Source organism: Camelus dromedarius, chromosome 4, assembly GCF_036321535.1.
Source record: "Camelus dromedarius isolate mCamDro1 chromosome 4, mCamDro1.pat, whole genome shotgun sequence".
NCBI lineage: Eukaryota > Metazoa > Chordata > Mammalia > Artiodactyla > Camelidae > Camelus > Camelus dromedarius.
In genome coordinates, this window is record NC_087439.1 from 97,839,826 (window position 1) to 97,859,477 (window position 19,652).

At 63.8% G+C, this 19,652-nt stretch overlaps 3 protein-coding genes across 6 annotated transcripts in view; 2 read left to right on the forward strand and 1 right to left on the reverse strand.

Annotated features, from left to right (window-relative positions):
* The window catches only part of CROCC2 (ciliary rootlet coiled-coil, rootletin family member 2), a 62,858-nt gene extending 57,710 nt beyond the window's left edge, over positions 1-5,148 (forward strand). The window contains exons 31-32 of the mRNA XM_064485398.1: positions 4,048-4,200; positions 5,042-5,148. Of these exons, the coding sequence (XP_064341468.1) occupies positions 4,048-4,200; positions 5,042-5,128 (240 nt within the window). The 3' untranslated portion in view covers positions 5,129-5,148. The remainder of the gene's footprint in view (positions 1-4,047; positions 4,201-5,041) is intronic.
* Positions 5,149-10,164: 5,016 nt separating this feature from the next.
* The window catches only part of SNED1 (sushi, nidogen and EGF like domains 1), a 77,577-nt gene continuing 68,089 nt past the window's right edge, over positions 10,165-19,652 (forward strand). For all 3 annotated transcript variants that reach the window (XM_064485363.1, XM_064485364.1, XM_064485365.1), the window contains exon 1: positions 10,165-10,694. In XM_064485363.1, the coding sequence (XP_064341433.1) occupies positions 10,482-10,694 (213 nt within the window). In that variant the 5' untranslated portion in view covers positions 10,165-10,481. The remainder of the gene's footprint in view (positions 10,695-19,652) is intronic.
* MTERF4 (mitochondrial transcription termination factor 4) overlaps positions 17,497-19,652 on the reverse strand; it is a 76,564-nt gene continuing 74,408 nt past the window's right edge. Inside the window, exon 5 of one of the 2 annotated variants that reach the window (XM_064485367.1) lies at positions 17,497-19,499. In XM_064485367.1, the coding sequence (XP_064341437.1) occupies positions 19,116-19,499 (384 nt within the window). In that variant the 3' untranslated portion in view covers positions 17,497-19,115. The remainder of the gene's footprint in view (positions 19,500-19,652) is intronic. The other variant, XM_064485366.1, reaches the window with a different exon arrangement.

A 19,652-nucleotide genomic window follows, 5' to 3' on the forward strand; every position in this document is an offset into this window, starting at 1 on the left:
GGAAGTGGACGGCACGGGGGAGAGGGGGCCGAGCCCAGCAGCTCTGCAAGCAGTGGGGGGGACCGTGGTGGTCTCTGTCCCAAGGGCCCGAAGCAGGGGAGGGACGGTGGAGGTTTCTTCCCAGGCCAGTCTGGCCAGAACAGAGGACCTGCCCGCTGAGCCTTTGCCCAGTCTGGGCCAATATGGCCTGCGTTCTAGGACCCCCCTGCCAGGTTACATCAGCAGCTGCGCGGTCAGTGCGTGCTGTGCTGGACCCGTTCTTGCTTCTTTACATCTCAGCCATCTGCGCATGGTCTGGGCAGGTGCCTGGTGCCACAACTCCCCTGAGCTCACCCCTAGCCTGTGTTTCCAGGAGGGCCTTGTCTCCCTTCCCCAGGAACAACTGGACACACTGCACCGGGGCCTGGATGAGAGCAGGATGAGGCCTGGCCCAGAGTGGGGGCTGCTGGAGGGGCAGGTCGCCTGCCCAGCACATGTGCGGGAGGGCGAGGCAAGCAGCCCAGAGGGCAGGTCCCAGCGTTCACTTTAGGAATGGGTCCCTCGGTGTGGGGGAGGTGTTCAGACCTGGAGCGACCCAGACACTGAGGTGGGAGTGGACCGATCTGAAACAGGTCGAGTGGAGGTATTTGGGTTGAAATCAGGTGGGGTTCTCCAGAGCTTCTTCCTGGGACCCAGGTTGACCGATGGGGAAACTGAAGCCTGGAGAAAGGACATGCTGTCCTTGAAAACAGGCAGAATGTCACCCCACCCCCGTTATGGCTCTGCGGGCCCACCTCATAGGCCCACTGTGTGCAGGGCCTCCCAGGTCACATCGCCCGAGAGGTGACGCCCTGTTCCCGGGTGCTGCCTCTGCCCTGCAGGACCAGGGAGGGGGCACATGGCACGGCCCACCCGGCTGACCCCAGGCGGAGTGGGTAGCTAGGTGTGGGCCCAGGTTCTGATGCCCTCACAACCACCCCAGGGGTAGGCAGGGCAGGGACTCCAGAAGAGGGAAGACTGACGTTCAAGAGGTGGACAGCTTTTGCTGGGCTGGCAACCAGGCACCCAAGGCACCTGACCCTTAAGGCTCAGTGTCCCCACCTACTAAGTGGGGGAGGCAGGCGCTAAGGACCCCAGTCCTGGACCCCAGCGCAGGGCAGCCCTCCCAGGGCCTCTCTGGAGCAAGGATGCGGGTCCTGCTGCCCCAGCGGCCTGACAGGTCACGGCTGAGAGCCTCTGTGTGCACCTGGGCCACATCTGGGCAGAGGGTCTCACTGCCCGTCCCCTGGTGCCGGGATCCGGAGCTGTGTACGGCACAGACAGAGGAGGGGCGTGGGGACACGGACCTGCTGGCTCCGCACAGGCGTCCAGGTACAGCTGCTGCCCCTCCCACCACAGCGCGGACCCCGGGCAGAGGTGAGGGAGGGCCATGCCAGCCTGCGCTCAGCTGTAAAGGGAGCCAGGCCGAGAAGGGAGGGCGTTGGTCACTCCTGGCAGGTCCAGGCAGCGGGGTCCGGCCAAGGCCCTTGGGGGGAGGTGGGGGGCATGTGTCACACGGCACAGCCCCATGGACTTTGCAGGGGCCACCTCAGGCCTGGTGGATCCCTGAGCTTGTTACCATGTCACCTGCTCGCCAGGCCCTGCACAGGCTGGCTCTGTGCTGGGGCGGGGCTTGTCTGGGCGGTGTGGCCCAAGGGCAGAGGGGCCGGGGCACCACAGGGGCTGGTCAGTCGTGGCCGCTGGGATGAGGACAGGGCCCAGGGCTCTCAACTCTGAAGGACAAAGATGCCAGTGGGGCGTGTGGACACCAACCAGGAGTGAAAAGGACTGGGTCAGGGCTGGAGAAAAGGCAGAGGCTGTCGGCCACGGCAGGGGCAGGAAAGAGGGTGTTGTGTTGTGTCAGGATCAACCCGGAGGGGTGGGAGCCCCACAGGGGTGGTGGCTGACAAGGAGGGCAGGTTCCAGAGCAGACTGACCATAACTCCTGAAGGAGGGCAGCGAGGCCCGCTGGGTGAGGGGCTGCCGGGCCTGGAGCCTCCCAGAGAGCGTCTGCCATGGTCATGTGTCCCCAAGCACACAGGGACATCTGTCCCTGGCAGGCCCCGGCCACCAGGCACACGCCGTCCAGCTGGGGTGGACTCGGGGATGGGAGGGTTCTCCAGAAGGACAGGCCCAGTGCTGAGCTGGGGAAGTCGGGGTCTCCCGTGGCCGCTGGGGGTGGGAGGTCCGGGGGCTGGGGCGCTGAGCATCAGCCCGGCCAGCAGAGCCAGCCGTGGCCCCTGGAGCCGGGGGGCGGGGCAGGAACAGCTAATGAGTTCCAGGAGGTCAGCTGTGAGGGGCCTGAAAACCCATAAACCCTTTATTGGTGTCTCAGGAGGGGAAACCCGGATGCGGCCGTTTATTTACTTTGGATTCCACTTTTCCCTTCTCTTTCTAACATGCACGTCCAAGAGTGTAGCTGGACTTTTAAAGGAGCAGGACTTCCTTTTTCAGCGGCGGGAGACTCTTCGTTTCCCTCAGCCCTGGAAAAGGAAGAGATCCTTCTTTTTGCAATGCTCTGCCCACCGGCCCCAGACCTGCGCCCTCCAGCCTGACCCGCTGCATCCCAGGGCCCCTGAGAGACCAGGCCTGACCCAGCCCAGGGCGGGGGTGGGAGCAGGTTGAGAGGGCACTGAAGTGAGGACCAACCTGGGCCTCCACTGGCTGGGCTGGCCCTCTGCCTGAGACCACTGCCCCAACCCTACACAGAGACAGGGAGTGCCCGGGGCCTCTGGCTGGCTGCAGGTGCAGCGGAGACAGGAGGCGGTGGGTGGGGGCTCCGTGAGGCTGGGAAGAAGGCTGGAAGGGCAGGGGGGTAGACCCAGGACACCCCCAAGAGAAGCAGATGGTCCAAAGCAGGATGGCGGCTTGACGGGTGGTCCTCCCTCAGCCCTCGCACCAGCTGCACATGCTGGACGGCCCCAGGGTACTGGGTGTTTTGGCCCAGGGGGTGCCCTGCCCCGACCCAGCCAGCAATCAGGAGATCAGAACCCTTCCCGGGGTCACCCCACGTGCTCCCCAGAGGGAAGCTGGCCCGACCCCACACCCCCGCCAGGGGGCGACCACAGGCTCTGCTCTTGTAGACAGAGCTGAGGAGGGACAGGGACCAAATGAGGGCAGGGCTGAGAAGAAGGGGCCGGCCCAGCCCCTGAGCCCCTGAGCCCCTGCAGCGGGAAGTGGACAGGCCCTGAGGCAGAGCCACCAGCTGCGGGTCAGCTGGGCCGGCAGAGCTTCACGACCCCGTCTGGGAATTGGCCCAGGAGCCAGGGTGTCCAGGTGGGTGTGGGTCCCAGAAGGTGGGTCAGAGTGCCTCTGTCTCATGCGTGTGTGCAAACACACACACACACACACACACACACACACACACACACGTGCATGCGCAGATGAGAAGGGCAGGTGGGGACACTCCCACACAGCACAGGTGCCCCAGACAACCAAAGGGTCCACAGGGCGACACTCAGGTCCCCAGGAGAGCTGAAACCAGGGCCCAGGGCTCCACAGGCCCACGGGAGTGGGGGACAGTCCGAGACCTGTGAGCCAGCGCATGGACCAGAGGAGGGAGGAGCGTGGGAAACACAGGGTCTGGCAGGCCTGCAGGCAGGTCCAGTGGCTGCTCCTGCCGGTTTCAGGGCCCTCCCCTTCCACCACTGCACAGACCCTCTGCCTCCAGACCAGGAACTGGCAGGTGGGGAGGGGGTGAGAATCGGCCCGTGATGCCTGTGGGACCCCCCAGTCCAGCCAAGGGGAACTAGGACTAGGACACGTGAAAATGGGTGTGGGCTCCCCCTGGAGGCCGGTGGGTGGGGCTCCAGCCCAGACACGGCCCCGGCGGCTGGATGTGTGTCCTGAACCCCAGGCACGCCTGCCCGTCCTGGCCAGGGCCTGTGCCCCAGCAGAGGGCAGTGGGGCCAACTGAGGGCTGGACAAAGGAATAGTGGCCCCAAGGGGAGCGTCGGACACCGCGGCCCCAGGGCTCTGAGCAGCCCCGGGTGGGCGGGCAGCAGTGAGGTGCCTGCGGTCTCACCCTAGGTCCAGATCGCGGGGCTGGAGCAGGCCCACGCCCAGCGGCTCCGGGAGCTGGTTGCCCAGCACCAGCGAGACCTGGCCACGGAGGCCACCCAGGGCCTGGCGTCCCAAGAGAGGAGGACCCACCAGCAGCAGGTGAAGGTGCTGGAGGAGCAGGTGGGTGGGGGCCTGGCGCCCGGGGGTGAGGGCAGCAAAGGGCGGCAGGGAGGGCCCTGCAGGGCACCCCCCTGGCCTCAGCCTGAGGTCCCCCAGCAGCGCCACTGCCCAGTGGGCTCCAGACCACCTCCAAGAGCCCCCACACTTCCCTCCTGTCACTCGCACACCTCACTGAGGGGCAGAGGGGATTCTGGAGCAGGTCACCACCCTCTCTGTGCCCCCATTGCCCCCCATAAAGAGGGGTGAGGACAGTCCCTCGGCCAGGGGTAGCGGGGTGTGGAGGTCCAGAGAGGGCCTGGTGCGCAGCAGTCGGAGTGGCGGCGGCCCCCGCAGAGTCAGGGAGAGGGAGCACCCAGGGGGACGGGGTGGCCACAAAGCAGGACCAAGACCTGCGCGTGCACCCACACGGCCCACATGCACGTGCATACAGACACGCGGACACGCGGACATGCAGACACCAGACACGCCGGCTGGGCTGCTCCTCCCGCTTTGAGCTGTCAGACACCTGGGAGCCACTCGCCCAGACAAAACCCTCATTTTATAGGTGAGGGACTTCAGGCCCAGAGACACAAAGTGATTGCCCAGTGTCATCCCCAAGTTAGTGTCCCCCACCCTTCAAGCCACGTTTTCTACATTTATGAGCCAAGGAGCGTTAATCCCTTATCACTGTGCACGCGTTCACAGCCTGAGTGGAGGTGGTCCGCCCACCAGGGGTGCGGGTGACCCCGGGTGGTGCTCATGCTGAGGTGGGAGCTGTGGACTGTGGCCTCCCGGCCCTCCCTGTCACAGAGCGCTTGGCCACCAGGCCTGCCCACCCCTCTGAGTGCCTGCCCGTCCCCAGGTGGCCAGCCTGAAGGAGCAGCTGGACCAGGAAGTGAAGCGGCGGCGACAAGCTCGCCTCGGCCAGGCCTTCCAGGCCAAGAAGTGAGCCCTGCAACCAGTGCCCAGGCCACCCGGCCGCCGCAGGCCTGACCCCCGGGCGGCAGGACCCCTGCTGGGAAAGCTCAGGCCTCGTGCTGCTTGGGGCCACGCTTGAGAGGGGCACCGGGGCCCACCGCTCGGAGCTCACCGGTCACCCCGGGGGTCGGCAGGCACCCTCTGCTCCACTGACCACAGGGCACTCCCCCAGCCCTTGGGTCCTCGGCCTCTGGCTGGTGCTGGACCAAGCCTCAGACACTGCTCTCCGACACAGCCCCCACCCCAGCAGCAGAGACCCTCTGGGCCTGGTGCTGCTTCAGATGTGCTGACCTGGCCAGACTCTGGTGGCCAGGCCCCATCAGGCCGGCCTCCGCAGCCACAGGCCACATTCCGTGCCCTCAGCTCCGTAAACATGGGGAAACACGTGGAAAACATTTCCACCAACTGAAGCCAAAAACATAATGCCCTGCAAGGCCCGGCCGCCGCAGCCCCTCCAGAGGCAGCAGGACCTTCCGTGTCGGGGACTGCAGGTCCGTCACAGCGGCAGGTGGCTGCAGACAACTCAGAACCAAGTCCCCGAGACTCACCGGCCGTGAGGGACGTCGGGGTGTCAAAGCTAGTTGTCAGAGAACCACCCACTTTCCCAGCCCATAAACTCTGGGAAAATTCCTGTGGGAATCCAGCCCTGGTTGCTGTGGAGACGGAGACAGCCATCCTGGGCCCACAGCCTGGGTCACCTGTCAGCTTCTCTCTCTGCTCCCCCATCACTGCTGGTCAGAGTGACTTCTCTGTTCTCCATGTGGCCTCTTTTGTTCTGTAAGTGGTGTGTTTACAACATCTGTGGGGCACCAGCCAGCCCAGCAAATGCCTGGTGCACAGGTGCTGGTCCCCCCCAGCTGCCCCCTCCCTCCAGGAGCCCCCATGACACCCTCGAGGACTCGTGGAGCGACCTCCCCTCAACAATCATGCTGAGCTGTGGCCCAGACAGACCATCTATGTGTCTGTTTCAAGGCTGACCCAGCACCGGCAATAGGCTACCCTGCCAGAACTTCCTTGGCAATGGAGTGGCTGCACAATGTAAACTGCACAAGAGCAGCGGCCAGAGAGGGGTGGGCAAGCAGGCGTCGCTCTGCCTGCCAGCCCTGCCCGATCGCCGGTGGCTGTGTTGAGAAGGATTCGCAGGTTCAGCCCAGGCTCAGAGGGGAAGAGCTTGGTGATTCGTGAGCAATAGCTGCTCCAGGCAGAGGAGGCGTTCGTGGTGGTGCAGGCACCTTGCTGCTCACCCTCTTGCAGTGGCCAATTAGAGCAGCGGACAGCAGGCAGTCTCACCCCGCCGCTGGAGGGCGTTGTACCAATGGGGAAGGGCATTTGTACCAATGGGGAAGGGCAGGGCCACATGGCACTCAGGGCCTGGCATGTAGCGGACGGGTCCCTTCCCTTCCTCCCCAAGCCAGCAGGCAGCTTCCTTGTGGGGGACCCCCCACCGCCACCGCCACCCCCATCCTCAGCAGGATCTGAGGGATGGTGGGGGAGAACCAGAAGCTGGAGACTGGAGTCTCTCTGCATCCCTGTGGCGCCCACTGGGCTCTCGGGTGTCACACCTTTGGAACTGAAGTCCTCAGCACAGAGGAGGTGCTTAATAAAAGCACATGGATAAAAGAGAAGCATGTCTCAGATGTGAGCAGGGTCGGAACGGTTTCTCAGCACTGAAATGAGGGCCACCCACAACGCGACCAGCGATCTGACTGGAGGTGTCAGGGCCCTCCTTGCCCAGACACTAAGTGCCTGTGAGCCCTCCAAAATTTTTCTATTTCAACAAAAATTCAATCAATGTAAGAAATAATACTTTTACTTATTCCACATAAAGTCATACACTTAGGAAAATGGATTTTTCTAATGGAAATAAATTGGTGTTTTCTTAAGCATTTCCAATGGTGAGCATGTGGCTTCTGTGTGAGATTCTGCTGGGGGCCCCCTTCCCACACGTGGACAGCTGTGCACCCTGAACCAGCCCCACCATCCCTGCCTCAGCGGACCAGCTGCTCCAAGGCCCCTTCCAGCCCTACAGTGCAGTGACCACCTGGGGTGGACCTCCCTGGGAGCCAGACCCTACCTGCCCCTCCAGGCCCTGTGACCTCCTGGACCCATTCCCAGAGCAGGTAAGGGCTTCCCTGGGGCAGAGGCTTCTGGGTCCACCTACATGGGAGGACCAGCTGCTCTGAGGAGAAAGAGAGAAAGCTGAAGGAGCATGCAGCCAGCCAGCCCCTGCCACTAGCAGCCCAGCCCTCCAGGGACCAGCTGGACGCTCCCCACCTTGGCCTGCATGGAGTCCTGGGGTGTCCCGAGGTCAGCTCCGGGGCTCCCCCTCTAAACTACACACACACTCCGGCCCTAAATTAAAATATCCCAGGCCTGTTGGGGAGGCTCAGCTTCCCAGCCGCAGAACGGGCCTGCTTGATAAAGTGATTTTGGTTTTGATAAATGTGGACTTTCTGTGGCAAAGACAAAGGCACCCTTGAGTCCAGAGGGGAACCTGAAACAGTACATTGCTGAAAAATATTTCCTGATAATATTTTTAGCACCTGGAAAAAAATGTTTTTTCTCTTTTTTGCCTGCAGAGTTGGGTGTGTGTGTGTGTGTGTGTGTGTGTGTGTGTGTGTGTGTGTGTGTGTGTGTGTGTGTGTGGAAATGTAATGCCCAGCATGGTGGAGCCTTGTGTTAACCCCCGGTCTCCCAAATGGGACTGTAAGTGGACCAGGGTGATGGCCGTGGAGCATCAGCTGGCCTCTGCCCGGGAAAGCATGGCCTCGCTGGGGGTCACCACCCAGGCCCTGCCTGTGGCTGGCCACCATGAGCACCTGCTCTCTAGGGTGGGGCCCGGCCTGAGGATCTCACAAAGTCACCCAGGGGTTTGGTGCTGGGCCCCCTGCCCTCCCACCTGAGGAAACAGATGAGGGGCAGGCCTTCCCCTGGGCCCCAAGCCCATGGCACAGACGGCAGGGGGCTGCCAGGTTCTCACAGTAAGAAGACGCATTGAAAATCACTTCCTCCTGGAAGTGATAACCAGGAGGTTATCACTTCCTCCGCGATAACCAGCCTCCTGGCAGCTCTGCCCTTGGGCTGCCCTGTGCATCCTGACCCCACTCGGCTCTGCCCGTGAGGCTCCAGAGGGACACTCCCTGTCCAAGGAAGACGAGGTGGCCACACCCCTCCTCCAGCCATGGCCATGACCTCTGCGATGCACCTCGCTCAGGCTTCCCCCACCTCCTCTCTCAGCAGCTGAGCCAGCAGGGTACCAGGCATTGCAAATTTGAGTGTGTGTGTGTGTGAGTGTGTGTGCGTGTGGCTGCACTGTCTCCATGGGTGCACGTATGGGGGAGCGTGTGAGAGAGGTGTGTCTGCACGTGGGAGGTGCGCTGGGGTGTGTGAGAACCAGCCCTTCCTCCCGGGTCCCCGCTGGGAGCCTGTGAAATTGGGGCTCTGCTCCCAGCGCAGCCCCTACAATTGGATGTCATGTCCGACTTCTTCTCTCCCAAGGTGGGAGGGCTTGCCTCTTCTCGTCCTTCGTTTCTTGGAACCAAGGTTATCCTGCTGGCCTGTGGATCTCCAAGCCAGGAGCCTGGCCCAGGGCGGCCCTCCCACTGCTGAGCAGAGGGGGATTAGGGCAGAATTCGAGGGGCGGTCACTCTCAGTAGGGTGCCACGCCAGGGTCAGCCCCGGCAGTGGGAGCCTCCTGAAATTCTGCACCTGGCCCTGGTACCACCCTGAAGGTCGGGACCGTCATGGGAGCAGGACAAGCACAGGATCTGACAAAGCCATAACTCCCAGTCATGCACTCACACGCGGAGGACCCTCCACGATTTCTTGCAAATCACAATTTATGTTCCTTGCTCTGACTGCAAAATGGCGCATGCTCATTGAAGACATTTCAGAAAATACAGAAAAACGCAAAGCCAAGTGTAAAACCACCCGGAACCTGAGTGGCAGCTCTTTTCCCCCTTCCTGCTCATCTTGGAGGGCCCACCCTTGTCTCCAGGGCCCCAGGCTCAGCTAGTAGCCACGCAGCCCCCCACACCAGCATTTTGAGAGCCAGGCGCTGGGAGAGGGACTGGGGCCCTAGGGGTCAGGCCCTGCCCTGCACCAGGGGACCCTGAGGTGGGCTGGAGGCCAGCGGCCTTGGAGGGACAAGCACGCAAAGAGTGACCCTAAGATCAGCGGTCCCGGAGGCAAGAGAAAGGCTGGAGACACAGAACCTGAACTGTAGGCACTCGAGGTCCTGCCCTCCCACCAGGCTGCCCCTTGCCTGCCCCGAGCCTCCCAGACAGAGGGCTGCTGTGCCCAGGACTCACCGAAGCTCTCTTGCTGTGAGGTTTCCTTGGGTCCCTGATCCCATCTCCCTGATGTGGCCATGCAGGCGGAAAACATTTTGTTTAATGCCCTAAAGCCACCCAGGCCCGGGGGTCCCCTTCACGTGAAACCAGATGGCAAGCCTCAGGGCTGGTGGGGAGGTGAGGAGACAGAACCAGGCTGGCTTCTGGCCACTTCCAGAAGGGTTCACCCAGGCACCACTCAGTCAGGGTGGCCCTCACTGACTTCACTCTGGCAGGAGAGTGACAGGGTCCGCTGGCCAGGCAGGGGCCTGAACAGGCACCCAGGAAGCCTGCCCCCTGGGCCCAACACCTCAGGGCTCAGGGTCGGCCCCAGAACAGCTCTGTGGGCAAGGCGCCTCCTCTGGACCAGCCCCACGCTGGCAGCTGGGGACCCGCGAGGGAGGAGGAGGACGCCCAGCCGCAGGGAGCGCCCGCGAAGCCCTCACCTCGCCACTGCCCAGGCCAGCGCACCCCGGGCGGGCACGGGCGCGGGGCGGGGGCCCGGGGACCCGGGGGCTGGGCCTCCCGCCAGGCCTGGCGCTTTAAGAGCCGCCTTATTTGCATGGCCCGCCCCGGCCCCGCCCCGGCCCGAGGGTCCGCCCGGCTGGGTATTTAAATCGCGGCCCCAGGGGCGGGCCCGGTCCCGAACGCGGTCCCGCCCGGCGCCTTCCTCCGCCAGAGGCGACCTGAGCGCCTCCCGGCCGAGCGGGCGCGGGTCGCGGGGAGCCCACCAGCGGCGCGCCCGCGTTTCCCCGCACACCCGCCCGGCCCTGCCGGCCGCTCCCGACCGCGGCCTCGCCCCAGCCCCGCGGGGGCCGCGCAGAGCCGCTCCATCCCGCTGCATCCTGCCGCGTCGCCTCTCCGTCCCGCTGTGTTCCCGCTCCGTCCCTGTCCGTCCCCGCTGTGTTTCCGCCGCGTCCCCCTCCGCCCCGCTGTGTCCCAGCTGCGTCCCTGCTCCGTCCCCGCTCTGTCCCCTCCCGCCGACCCCCGGAGATGCGGCCCGGCGCCACCTGGGCGCTGCTCTTGGCCGCGGCCCTCGGACTCGGGGTGCGCGACGTGCGCGGCGCGGTGGCCCTCGCCGACTTCTACCCGTTCGGCGCGGAGCGCGGCGACGCCGTCACCCCCAAGCAGGACGACGGCGGCTCGGGGCTGCGGCCGCTCTCCGTGCCCTTCCCGTTCTTCGGCTCCGAGCACTCCGGACTCTACGTGAGTAACCCGAGCCCGCGGGGGGCGCCAGGGAGGGCGCTGCGCCCCGGCCGCTGCCCGCCGGCCCCGACTCCGGCCGCCGCCAGCAACTTGGCACCGCGGCGGCCAGAGGTGGAATGAGGACAGGCTTCCTCCCTCCGGCGGCCAAGGCCGGACAGCGGCCCGCGGAGAGGCGGGCGGGGGTGGGGGTGCGAGCTGCAGCCCGGCCACCTTGGCGAGTCCAGCGCCGCGCCCGTCCGGGTCCCTCGCCTCTGCCCGGCCGCCTGGAGCTTGGGCAGCGCGCAGTGATCATGTTCAGCCCCCCTCCCCCCGAACTGGTCCCCTGCTCAGTGAGGGAAGACTCTCCTGGTTCCCTCACCAACAGCAGTGTGACACCCGGCAAGTGCTACCTGGGTCCTCAGTTTCCCAGTGAGACACCTGGCCCTTTCAGGCCCTCACTCGGCCTGCCGAGGTCTCAGCCCCTCCCAGGGCCACGTGGTCCCCGCCCCCAGCTGACACCTTGAGGCCCCCTGCCAAGAGGCTGGGGACCTGCCCAGACATTCAGGGAGGGGCCTGCTTCTTTGTAGACCCCCTAGGTGGCAACTGGGGGTGGTGTGGGGGACTCTGCAGGCCTGTCCTCTCTGAGCCCCCTTTCCCTCTCCCTCTCCTCTGGAGTCTGGGGCTGGCCACTCAGGCCCAGACCCTTCAAGCAGGACTCCCAGTGGGAGCTGTGGGGCCAGGAACTCAGGAGGGCAGGAACAGCTCAGGCTGCAGGGTGACATCTCAGTGCCAGTTCTGTCTCCCCCGTCCTGGGGTGGGGCCCTGGGCCGCTGAGGGGATGAAATGTTGCGCCTCGTCAGTGCATTGGGCATTTACTGTGGGTGGGCTGCTGTGCGCTGGCACCTGCTGTCCCCTAAATCTCTGCTGGAACAGTGCTGGGCCAGGCTGATGTGTGGCTCCCTCCACGCCGTCGCCCCCGCCTCAGCCCCTTACAGTGCCACCACTACCACCTCTACCTTCTGCTTCACCATCTCTGCCATCACCCCCACCATCAGCCTCACCATTGGCACCACCGCCTCCACCATCTGCCCTGCCATCAACCCGTCAGCACCACCACCACACCACCAGCTCCCCCACCTGCCGTGCCACCTGCTCCGTCAGCACCGCTGCCTTCCACCCGCCACAGCCAACATCATTGCTCCCTCTACCACTGTGACCGGGGGCAGCCGTTCTCTCTGTAGGTGCCCCACCCTCTGGGACCGGCGGACAATATGGGGTGGGGGGGGCGGAGCTCAGCTGTGCTCAGGGCCTGCGGGAGCCAGAGGCGGCCGTACATCTTAGAAGTGGGAAACGAACATTGGCACCACCTTAACAGAGCGACTCTGTCAAAATGTTCCTCAGGCATCTGGGCCGTGCGCAACCGTCTCACCAAAGTCATAGGTGAAAATACTAGAAAACAGTTGGCCCTCTTAGCAGCCTCGCCACAAACACCTGCCCTTGCCAAACACCTAGGAGACGTGGCCCTGCAGGGGAAAGACCCACAAAGCGAACGGGCGCTGCGGATGCTGGCAACACGTTCACAAGACCTTTTCCTTGAAACAGAGATGTTATCTGGCAAACACTCGCCCACAGGGACACAGTCAGCCCACTTCACCTTCTCTTTACTCCGTAGGGAAGACAACGGAAGTCTTGAGGTGGAGGATGCCCAGGACTACTCTGAGGGTTCTGTGGTCAAGGAGGGAGCAGGCAGGAGGGTTAGAATTGAAGCCAAACACAGAAGAGAAGGCATTTATTCCAAAGCAAGTGGGTCAGACCAGGTGCCTCCCAGCCTACCCAGCGGAGAGGACACTTCCCTGCACACCCCTGGCTCCAACCCTGGCAGCCAGCCCTGAGCCCAGGTGCCTGCATCTGGCCAAGTGAGGACCCTCCAGGGCTGGACACCCCCTCAGCCCCCAACCCAGTGCTTGGCAAAGAGCAGGATTGTTGAGGGAATGGATGCATGGTGGGTGTGAGGACCTCAGCTCTGGGGCTCTGCCCACACGCCAGTGACCATGCATGGAGGTCATGCCTTCTGAGTCTTCATCAGACACAGCCACAGACTGTGGCCCTAGCAAGGCCCCGGTCCTGCTGCCCGTGGGGGCCGCCTTTCTGGAAGCTCCAGCGCCTTGCTTCCTTCTCATGTCCCAGCAGCTGTCTGTGCCGAGTCGTAAGGCTCTGAACGTGGTTGAGAGTCTGTTTTATTGCTGAGGTTTGAAACGCAAACCAGGCCGGCGCTGCTGGGGGTGAGCTTGGGGCCGTCGCAACCGCGCTAAGTGGGAACCTCCCTGCTGGGAGCTGGACAGCAGTTCATGGGGAGAGACGGCAGTGAGCGCTGGGGGCCCGTCTGGGGCTGAGTGCGGTGAGCCTGGCCAGTGGTGGTTCAGAGATCCTCCTTCCCCACAGAAGCCCCCAGGTGCGGCCCCCAGGGTGGGGGCTGGGGGCTGCAGAGGGAGATCTGGGTTGATTTGGCATCAGGAGCCCCAGCTGGTGGCCTCAGGCAGGACTTCCCCTCTGGGGAAGGGAGTGTTGGGTGGGCGGCATCCATGAAGGTATGGGCACCTTGCAAGGGTCCGCAAGTCTGTTACAAGGGTGCAGTGGCTGAGACACGGGTGTGGGGTCCACCATCATGTCTCTGAGACTGCGCCAATGGGGGTGGTACGCGGGGTGTCCCTCTCCACCCCCCCCCCAAGCCTCTTCCAGCGCCTGCTGGCCTCTCAGCCGCAGTGCTCTGACACCCCTTGACCACTGGGTCTTAGAGACTCCTCCCTCCTTGTCTTTTGGAACACCTTGAGGCCAGTCCCAGACCTAGAGCCTTGAGCTGGAGACAGGAAGGGCGTGGGGCCGGGATGGGCGCCCAGAGGGAAGGCATGATGTGACCTGCGCTCTGGCCAGCAGCACCTCCCTCCAGTGCCCCAGGCATGGCTTGCTCCACACCTGGTATCCACTCAGGCTCTGGCAACCCCACTCTGCGGGCACAGTCCCCACCCTGCCTCTCCCAGCTCACCCACAGGGGGGCTCTGCAGGCAGCCGGGACCGGGGCTGCACATCTCCTCCATGAACCCCAGTTTCCCCACCTGTGCAGCAAGCACCCCATCCAAGTACATCCATGACACGTACCCAGCCAGCCGCGTCACAGCTGTCTAGCCACCAGCTCCACGCCATCTGGAAAATCTACCCTGACACAGGACAAAACCATGAGTTGGAGGCAGGGCTGGTGGCAGAAGTCTTACTCTGTGCCCTCTTCCTGGCGGTGCCCGGGGAGGAGGGGAGCAGGAGGAAGGGGCTCTGGGAGGTGGAACTGGGCAGGAAGGAGTCCAGGGAGGGTCCTGGAATGGTCTGGCAACTCTGTGGAGAGCGAGAACCAGGGCAGGCCTTCCGCCGGGACCTCCCTGGCGGCCCGTCAGAGGGCAGGCAGCATTGTCACCCCCCGCACAGATGAGGAAACAGCCTCCAAATGCAGATTCAGGGGCCCCCAGATTCCTGTGTCCAGCCGCCTCCTTCCCGATCCACCCACACAAGTCCTGCTTCCTCCCTGGACCCACTGTCCCAGCGGTCAGGCAGCCTTGAGGCCTCCCTCCCTCCCTCCCTCCCTCCCCTCGTCCCCACGTGGTCAGAGCAGGCAGCTGGACCTGGCAGCCCTGCCTTGGAACGCTGGCCTCCAGCTCCTGGCCCTGCCCCGTGCGCCTGTCCGTGGGGCGGCTGGCTGAGGGCGCCCCAGCCAGTGTGAACAAGACCCCCCCTCTCCTTCCTGCCCTTGCCCGCCCCCGGCCTTGAGGCTGGGTGGTCTGTCCTCAGATCCCCGCCACGTCCCCCAGCTCCCTCTGCTCCAGCCGCACAGGACAGGCCACCCTTAGCCCTTGTGATGTGATGGGGGGCTTCTCCCAGGACAGGCAGGTCTCCTTCCCGGAACAGCCCCTGCTCCCCCCAGCCCCGTCCTTGGGCTCCCCCTGCGTTGCCTCTGACCCCTCAGTTGCCCAGTTGTCTCCTTGTTTGGTGTCTGTCTTGTCTGTGCACATCAGTGCACAGACTGCACACGTGTGTACGGATGCATTTCTGTGTCGTGAGAGGGGGCATAGGTTCACACGTACATGCACATGTGCATCTGCACATGTGTTTCTCCTAGCTGTGTCCACGGAGGGACATGCAAGCATGATGCCTCCTTTGTCAAGCAGACACCCAGGAAATGCTCATCAAGTGGCAAAAAAATGAAATGAAATAAAATAAAACAGCCACAAGGACTCCTGGTGCCCAGTTCCTGGTTGCTACATACCAGCTCCTCTGAAAGGAACTGGGGCTTTTTGGAGATTACACGGCCGTGGCAGGAAACATTCAAAATGAGCTTGGAGAATCTTGTGCCAGGAAGTAATCGAGTGTGCAGAGAACGACTGGGATGCAGGAAGAGGACACGGGCGGCCGGAAAGGGGCTCCCGCAGCTGCGTCTGGACAAGTTACGCATTACAGTGCGGCAGTGACAGGTTCTGGCCCACTAAGTAAAGGGGAACCAGTGAGTCCACGCCAATGTCAGTAAACAGACAGTTAAATGCTTAAACGGTGGAGAAGGCCCCACATGATGCTCCGGGGAGTTGCGTCCGTTCACATCAGAGTCCATGCTCAGGGGAAGTGCACACTGAAGCGTCTAGGGGGTAAAGGGTCACTGCTTCTGAAAGACACTCTCAACGGTTCAGGAAACATTTATCTACATAGAAAGAGAGAAAATGATAAAGCGAAGGGGGCAGAATCCTAGCATTTGGTGAGTGTGGCTCAAAAGAGTGAGGAGTTCCTTGCAATTGTGACATTGTAGCAAAACATAAAGCTGCCCCAGGGGTGCCTCCAGCGGAGCAGCCTTCTGTTCGCACTGCCCCAGGCCCCGGGAACTTCGCAGCCGGATGCGCCAGGTTCACCGGACCGTGCCCGTGGACGCTCACCGTTCACTCACCAGCGACTGGTTCCCTGATCCCTTTATTCACTCATTCTTCCTGAAACCTCGCCTGAGCCCTGGCTCTGAGTCCAGGCTCTGATGTGCGCTTGCAGCAGGGTTTCATTTTAGGTTTAAAGTAACATTTGTTTTGTGAGAGCGCCAGCCCCTGGGAGCAGCTCCATACCTGTTGGCTGTTCACCATCTGATGGATGGGATGATGCACCCGTAATTCCGTCATCCGGGAGGAAGCGCTCTGGACATTTTGGTGGACCCCTTCCTGATGTGTTTCCAAGCGTATCTGGGGTCACCACTTCATACAAGCTCCCACGTTTCCATCAGTAGTGTACCAGGAGCATTTTCCAATGCCTTAACTTTGCTTCAAAGACATGCCTTTGGGGGCAGTGTAGTAGTCCACCCTCTGGCTCTACCGTAATTCTTTTAACCAGTCACTGGTGGTTGACCCTGTGGGCGGTTTTGGCGACTCCCAGCATGCTCTGGTGCACAGCATCCTTATCCAGGTCTGCTGTTCTTTCCTTTCCTTCCAAGAAATCCTCCAGGTGGGCCGGATGGGGCCCAAGGAGTGTACTTTGTGATGTCTTCCTATTGCCCCCTGCTGCCCCGAGGGCGTCCTCATCTATCCCCCTCTGCGAGTGAAGGTAGCCACGTCACCTGGCCCAAGGCGGGCACGCCCTCAGCCCCAGGGCCGCCTGGCGCCTGCCCATCTCACCCGGCGGTGCTGCGGGTCCCCCGGGAGCACGGCGGAAATGCAGCTGTGCCACAGGGCCCTGGCCAGCTTCTAGGCCAGACAGGTATCCTGGTGGTGCGATCCAGGGTTGGGGTAGGGGCAGTGGGCAGGCCCAAGGACAGAGCCCCGTGGACACTGCTTCTGTGGGTCAGTGATTGGGTGGCCTGGAAGACTGCCCAGCTGGACCAAGGGGTCCAGCCTCAGAGCCTCAATAGTTATAAACTGCTTCTTTGCAAAGTGGCGCAAGTCACTCCTTAAACCGCTGCTGTGCGTGCGGCCACAGCCCCACTCCCCAGCCCTCAGACTCAGCAGCGCGTAAGTCTGGGCTCCGTGGGCTGAGCCCAGGGTAGGAGGAGTCGGGGGGACAGGGCCCAGGCACAGGCCCCGGACCCCACACCCTCCACACAGGGAGGCAGCCCAGGACCACCCTGTGCCCAGGGCCACCCGGTCCAGGGCCAGGCACAGACCCTGGGGCCCTCAGGCACATTCTGCAACAAATGCACCCTGGACCTGCTTGGGGGAGACAGCCTCAGAGCCCTGCTGGGGGCGGGCCTGGGGTAGGGCTGGGGTCCCACTGTCCCCAGAGGTGAGACTGGCAGGGGAGGGGCCTAGGCGCGTGGCAGCTGGGACACACCCAGTCTGCACTTGGAGATCCGCACTCTAGCTGCGGTGGCCGCAGTGATGCAGGGGCAGCGAGGTCTCAGGAGAAGCCAGGAGGCTGTGGGCAGGCTGGCGATGGGCGCAGAGGGAGGGCGTGGATGCCCCGGTGGTGTGGGACTGCAGCCCACGGGCAGGGCATATCCAGGGGCCTCTGGGGAGCTGGGAATTTGGCCCTGGAGGGGCACCTGGCCCAGGTGTGCCAGAGAAGAGGCAAGAAAGTGGCTCTGTAGGGAGGGGAGGCGGGAGCTGCCTTCTACACAGGGAGGGGAGGGCTGGGCGAGAGGGAGCAGCAGTGAGGACAGCGCACTGTAGGGACAGGTGCTTGGACGCCTGGAAGAGGCAGCCCCTGTCGGAGGGGCTCAGGGCCATAGGCCCAGCAGGGGGCCAGAGGGTGGCCACAGAGAGGCCCTGGACAACGGACATCAGGAAGTGCAGCCCCAGGCGTGCAGCCCAGAGACCCTGGCCCGGGAGGGAAGGGCTGTCCTCCATCACTGCTTCTGCTGCCCCACCCAGCAGGGAATCCCTCCTTCAGTTCGGCAACCGGGCACCCTTCCTGCGGGACGCACCCTGGTCAGCCCTGGGGGCTCCTTCCCCCGCCTCCTGGCCCCCCAGCAGCCACGCGTGCTGCTGCCTGAGGCCCGCCTGGCACACAGGGTGCTCAGCCCAGGGCCAGTCTCCCCTCCTTGCCAGGCTGGGCATGCAGGGTGTCCAGGGCCCCACCTTGACCGTGGGCCCAGGGCCCTGACCACAGCTGCCCTGTGAGCAGGACTTCAGCCCCCAGCTGTGCTTGTGGAAGGAATCCTAGTTACCCAGAAAGCTGCCAGGAAATAAAAGACGTGCCTACATTTTTCAAAACAAGCTTATGAAAGGCCTCGGAGGTTTATTGTTTTATTTTTGGCAGCAAAATCAAAGCAGGAACAAGGCCCCGCCCTTTCTGAGCTGATGTTTGCAGAGCTAGGGCACTGGGTCCCTGGCTCCCCTCCAGGCCTGCCCGCCCGGCCCAGGGCAGCCCCTGGCCCAGTGAGGGGGCACCAGCCAGTCCTCAAGCTCCCCGGCTCGGGGACCGGCCAGACCACGTCACCCGCTTTCTGCTGGAAGTGGCCTCCAGGAGACTCTCCAGGACACTTCCCCTCTTTCCTGGTTTCATCCAAGTCGGAAATGCCACCAGCACAGTCTGCGCGTTCTCCTGGACCCGGGAGGGCTGGCCCGTCCTACGGGAAAGGCCTGGGCTCCTGCCGCCGGCCCCTTGGCCACGTGCACCCCCAGGTCAAGGGTAGCCTCCCCCTCACAGAGCAGGCCGCTTCCTGCTGCTCATGGCCTCAGGGCCTCCCCAGGGGAACAGCCCAGGCCATGACCTGCGACTCCCCACTAAGTTTGCAGGCTCGCTCGGGCAGGCCTGGGAGAGGAGGGTGCACCTGCCAGCCGCCTGCCCCGCACTCGGCCCATCCACACACAGACTTCACAGGGCAGCCCGGCTGCGAGCCCCACCCTGGCGCCCTGTGTTCTCAGCCTAGGCTTGGGGAGACCAGAGGGTGGCCACAGTGGTGGGGGGCCCTGGACGTCAGGATCTGCAGGGAGGGGCCAGGGAGGGTTGCGGGGAACGCTGAGCCAAGGCCCTGCAGACCAGCTCCAAGCACGCTTGTGCCCTCCCTGCCCGCTCCCAGGGTCTCCCGCGTTTCTGCCAGTGTCCTGAGAGGCTGCGCTGGGCTGGGCAGGTCCACCTGGACAGCCTCGTGCCCTCAGGGGCAGTGGGTGCGGGCGGCAAGTTCTAGGCCCTGGACCCCAACCAACAGCCAGGCCCACGTCAGGTTCCGAGACACCAGAGGCAGAACAGCCTGCCGGCACCGGGCGGGGGACCGAATTCCACTCCTTTCTCCTGCTCTCCTGTCTATACTGCGTGTTTCACCAAGTGCTATTGCAAGTAGAAAAATAATAATAATCAAATCGGTATTTAGTGGGAAGTGGCATTGGCCCAGCTCTGAAGGAGGAGAGGGACCCCAGCATGGGGTGGAGAGGGGCTGCCGCGCGGCTCCCCGCACCCCGGCTCCCCGCCCTGCATCAGCTGCACCCAGCTCCCGGGTCAGGTCCAGCGAGGTCCCTGTCCAGGTGTGCGCCTGCCAGCAGCCGGCTTGCTCAGCGCGGGGGCCCCACTGCCTTCTCGGCCATGGTCCCGGCCCGCCTGGTCCTGGCAGGGGAACAGGGCCGGCTTGTTCTGCCTTGTTCCTGGCCGCCGGGCTCCAGGCCCACACCCCATGGGGAGGGCAGCAGCGGCCTGGGGCGGGAGGAGGTGAGGGGAGAGGAGAGCAGAATGAGGCCAAGTGCAGGGCTCGGGGGACGGTGTGGCAGGGAGGCCCGCACACACCACACACACCTGAGCCCTGACTTCAAAGGCAGGAAGGAAACTCCGGGCTGTGTCTGCAGGAGCCACAGGGAGCGGGGCCAGCTGAGGAGGAGGGTGTGCGGGCTGCAGGGAGGCAGTGACGGCAGGTCCCACCCAGCAGGTGGCCCTGGTCCGCCCGTGGCCCCAGCCCCGCCCCAGGGACGCCCACGCTGGCCTGCAGGGGCCTCCCGCCCCCCAGCTGTGCATCCCCTCCCACCCCACTGCCACAGCTCCCCC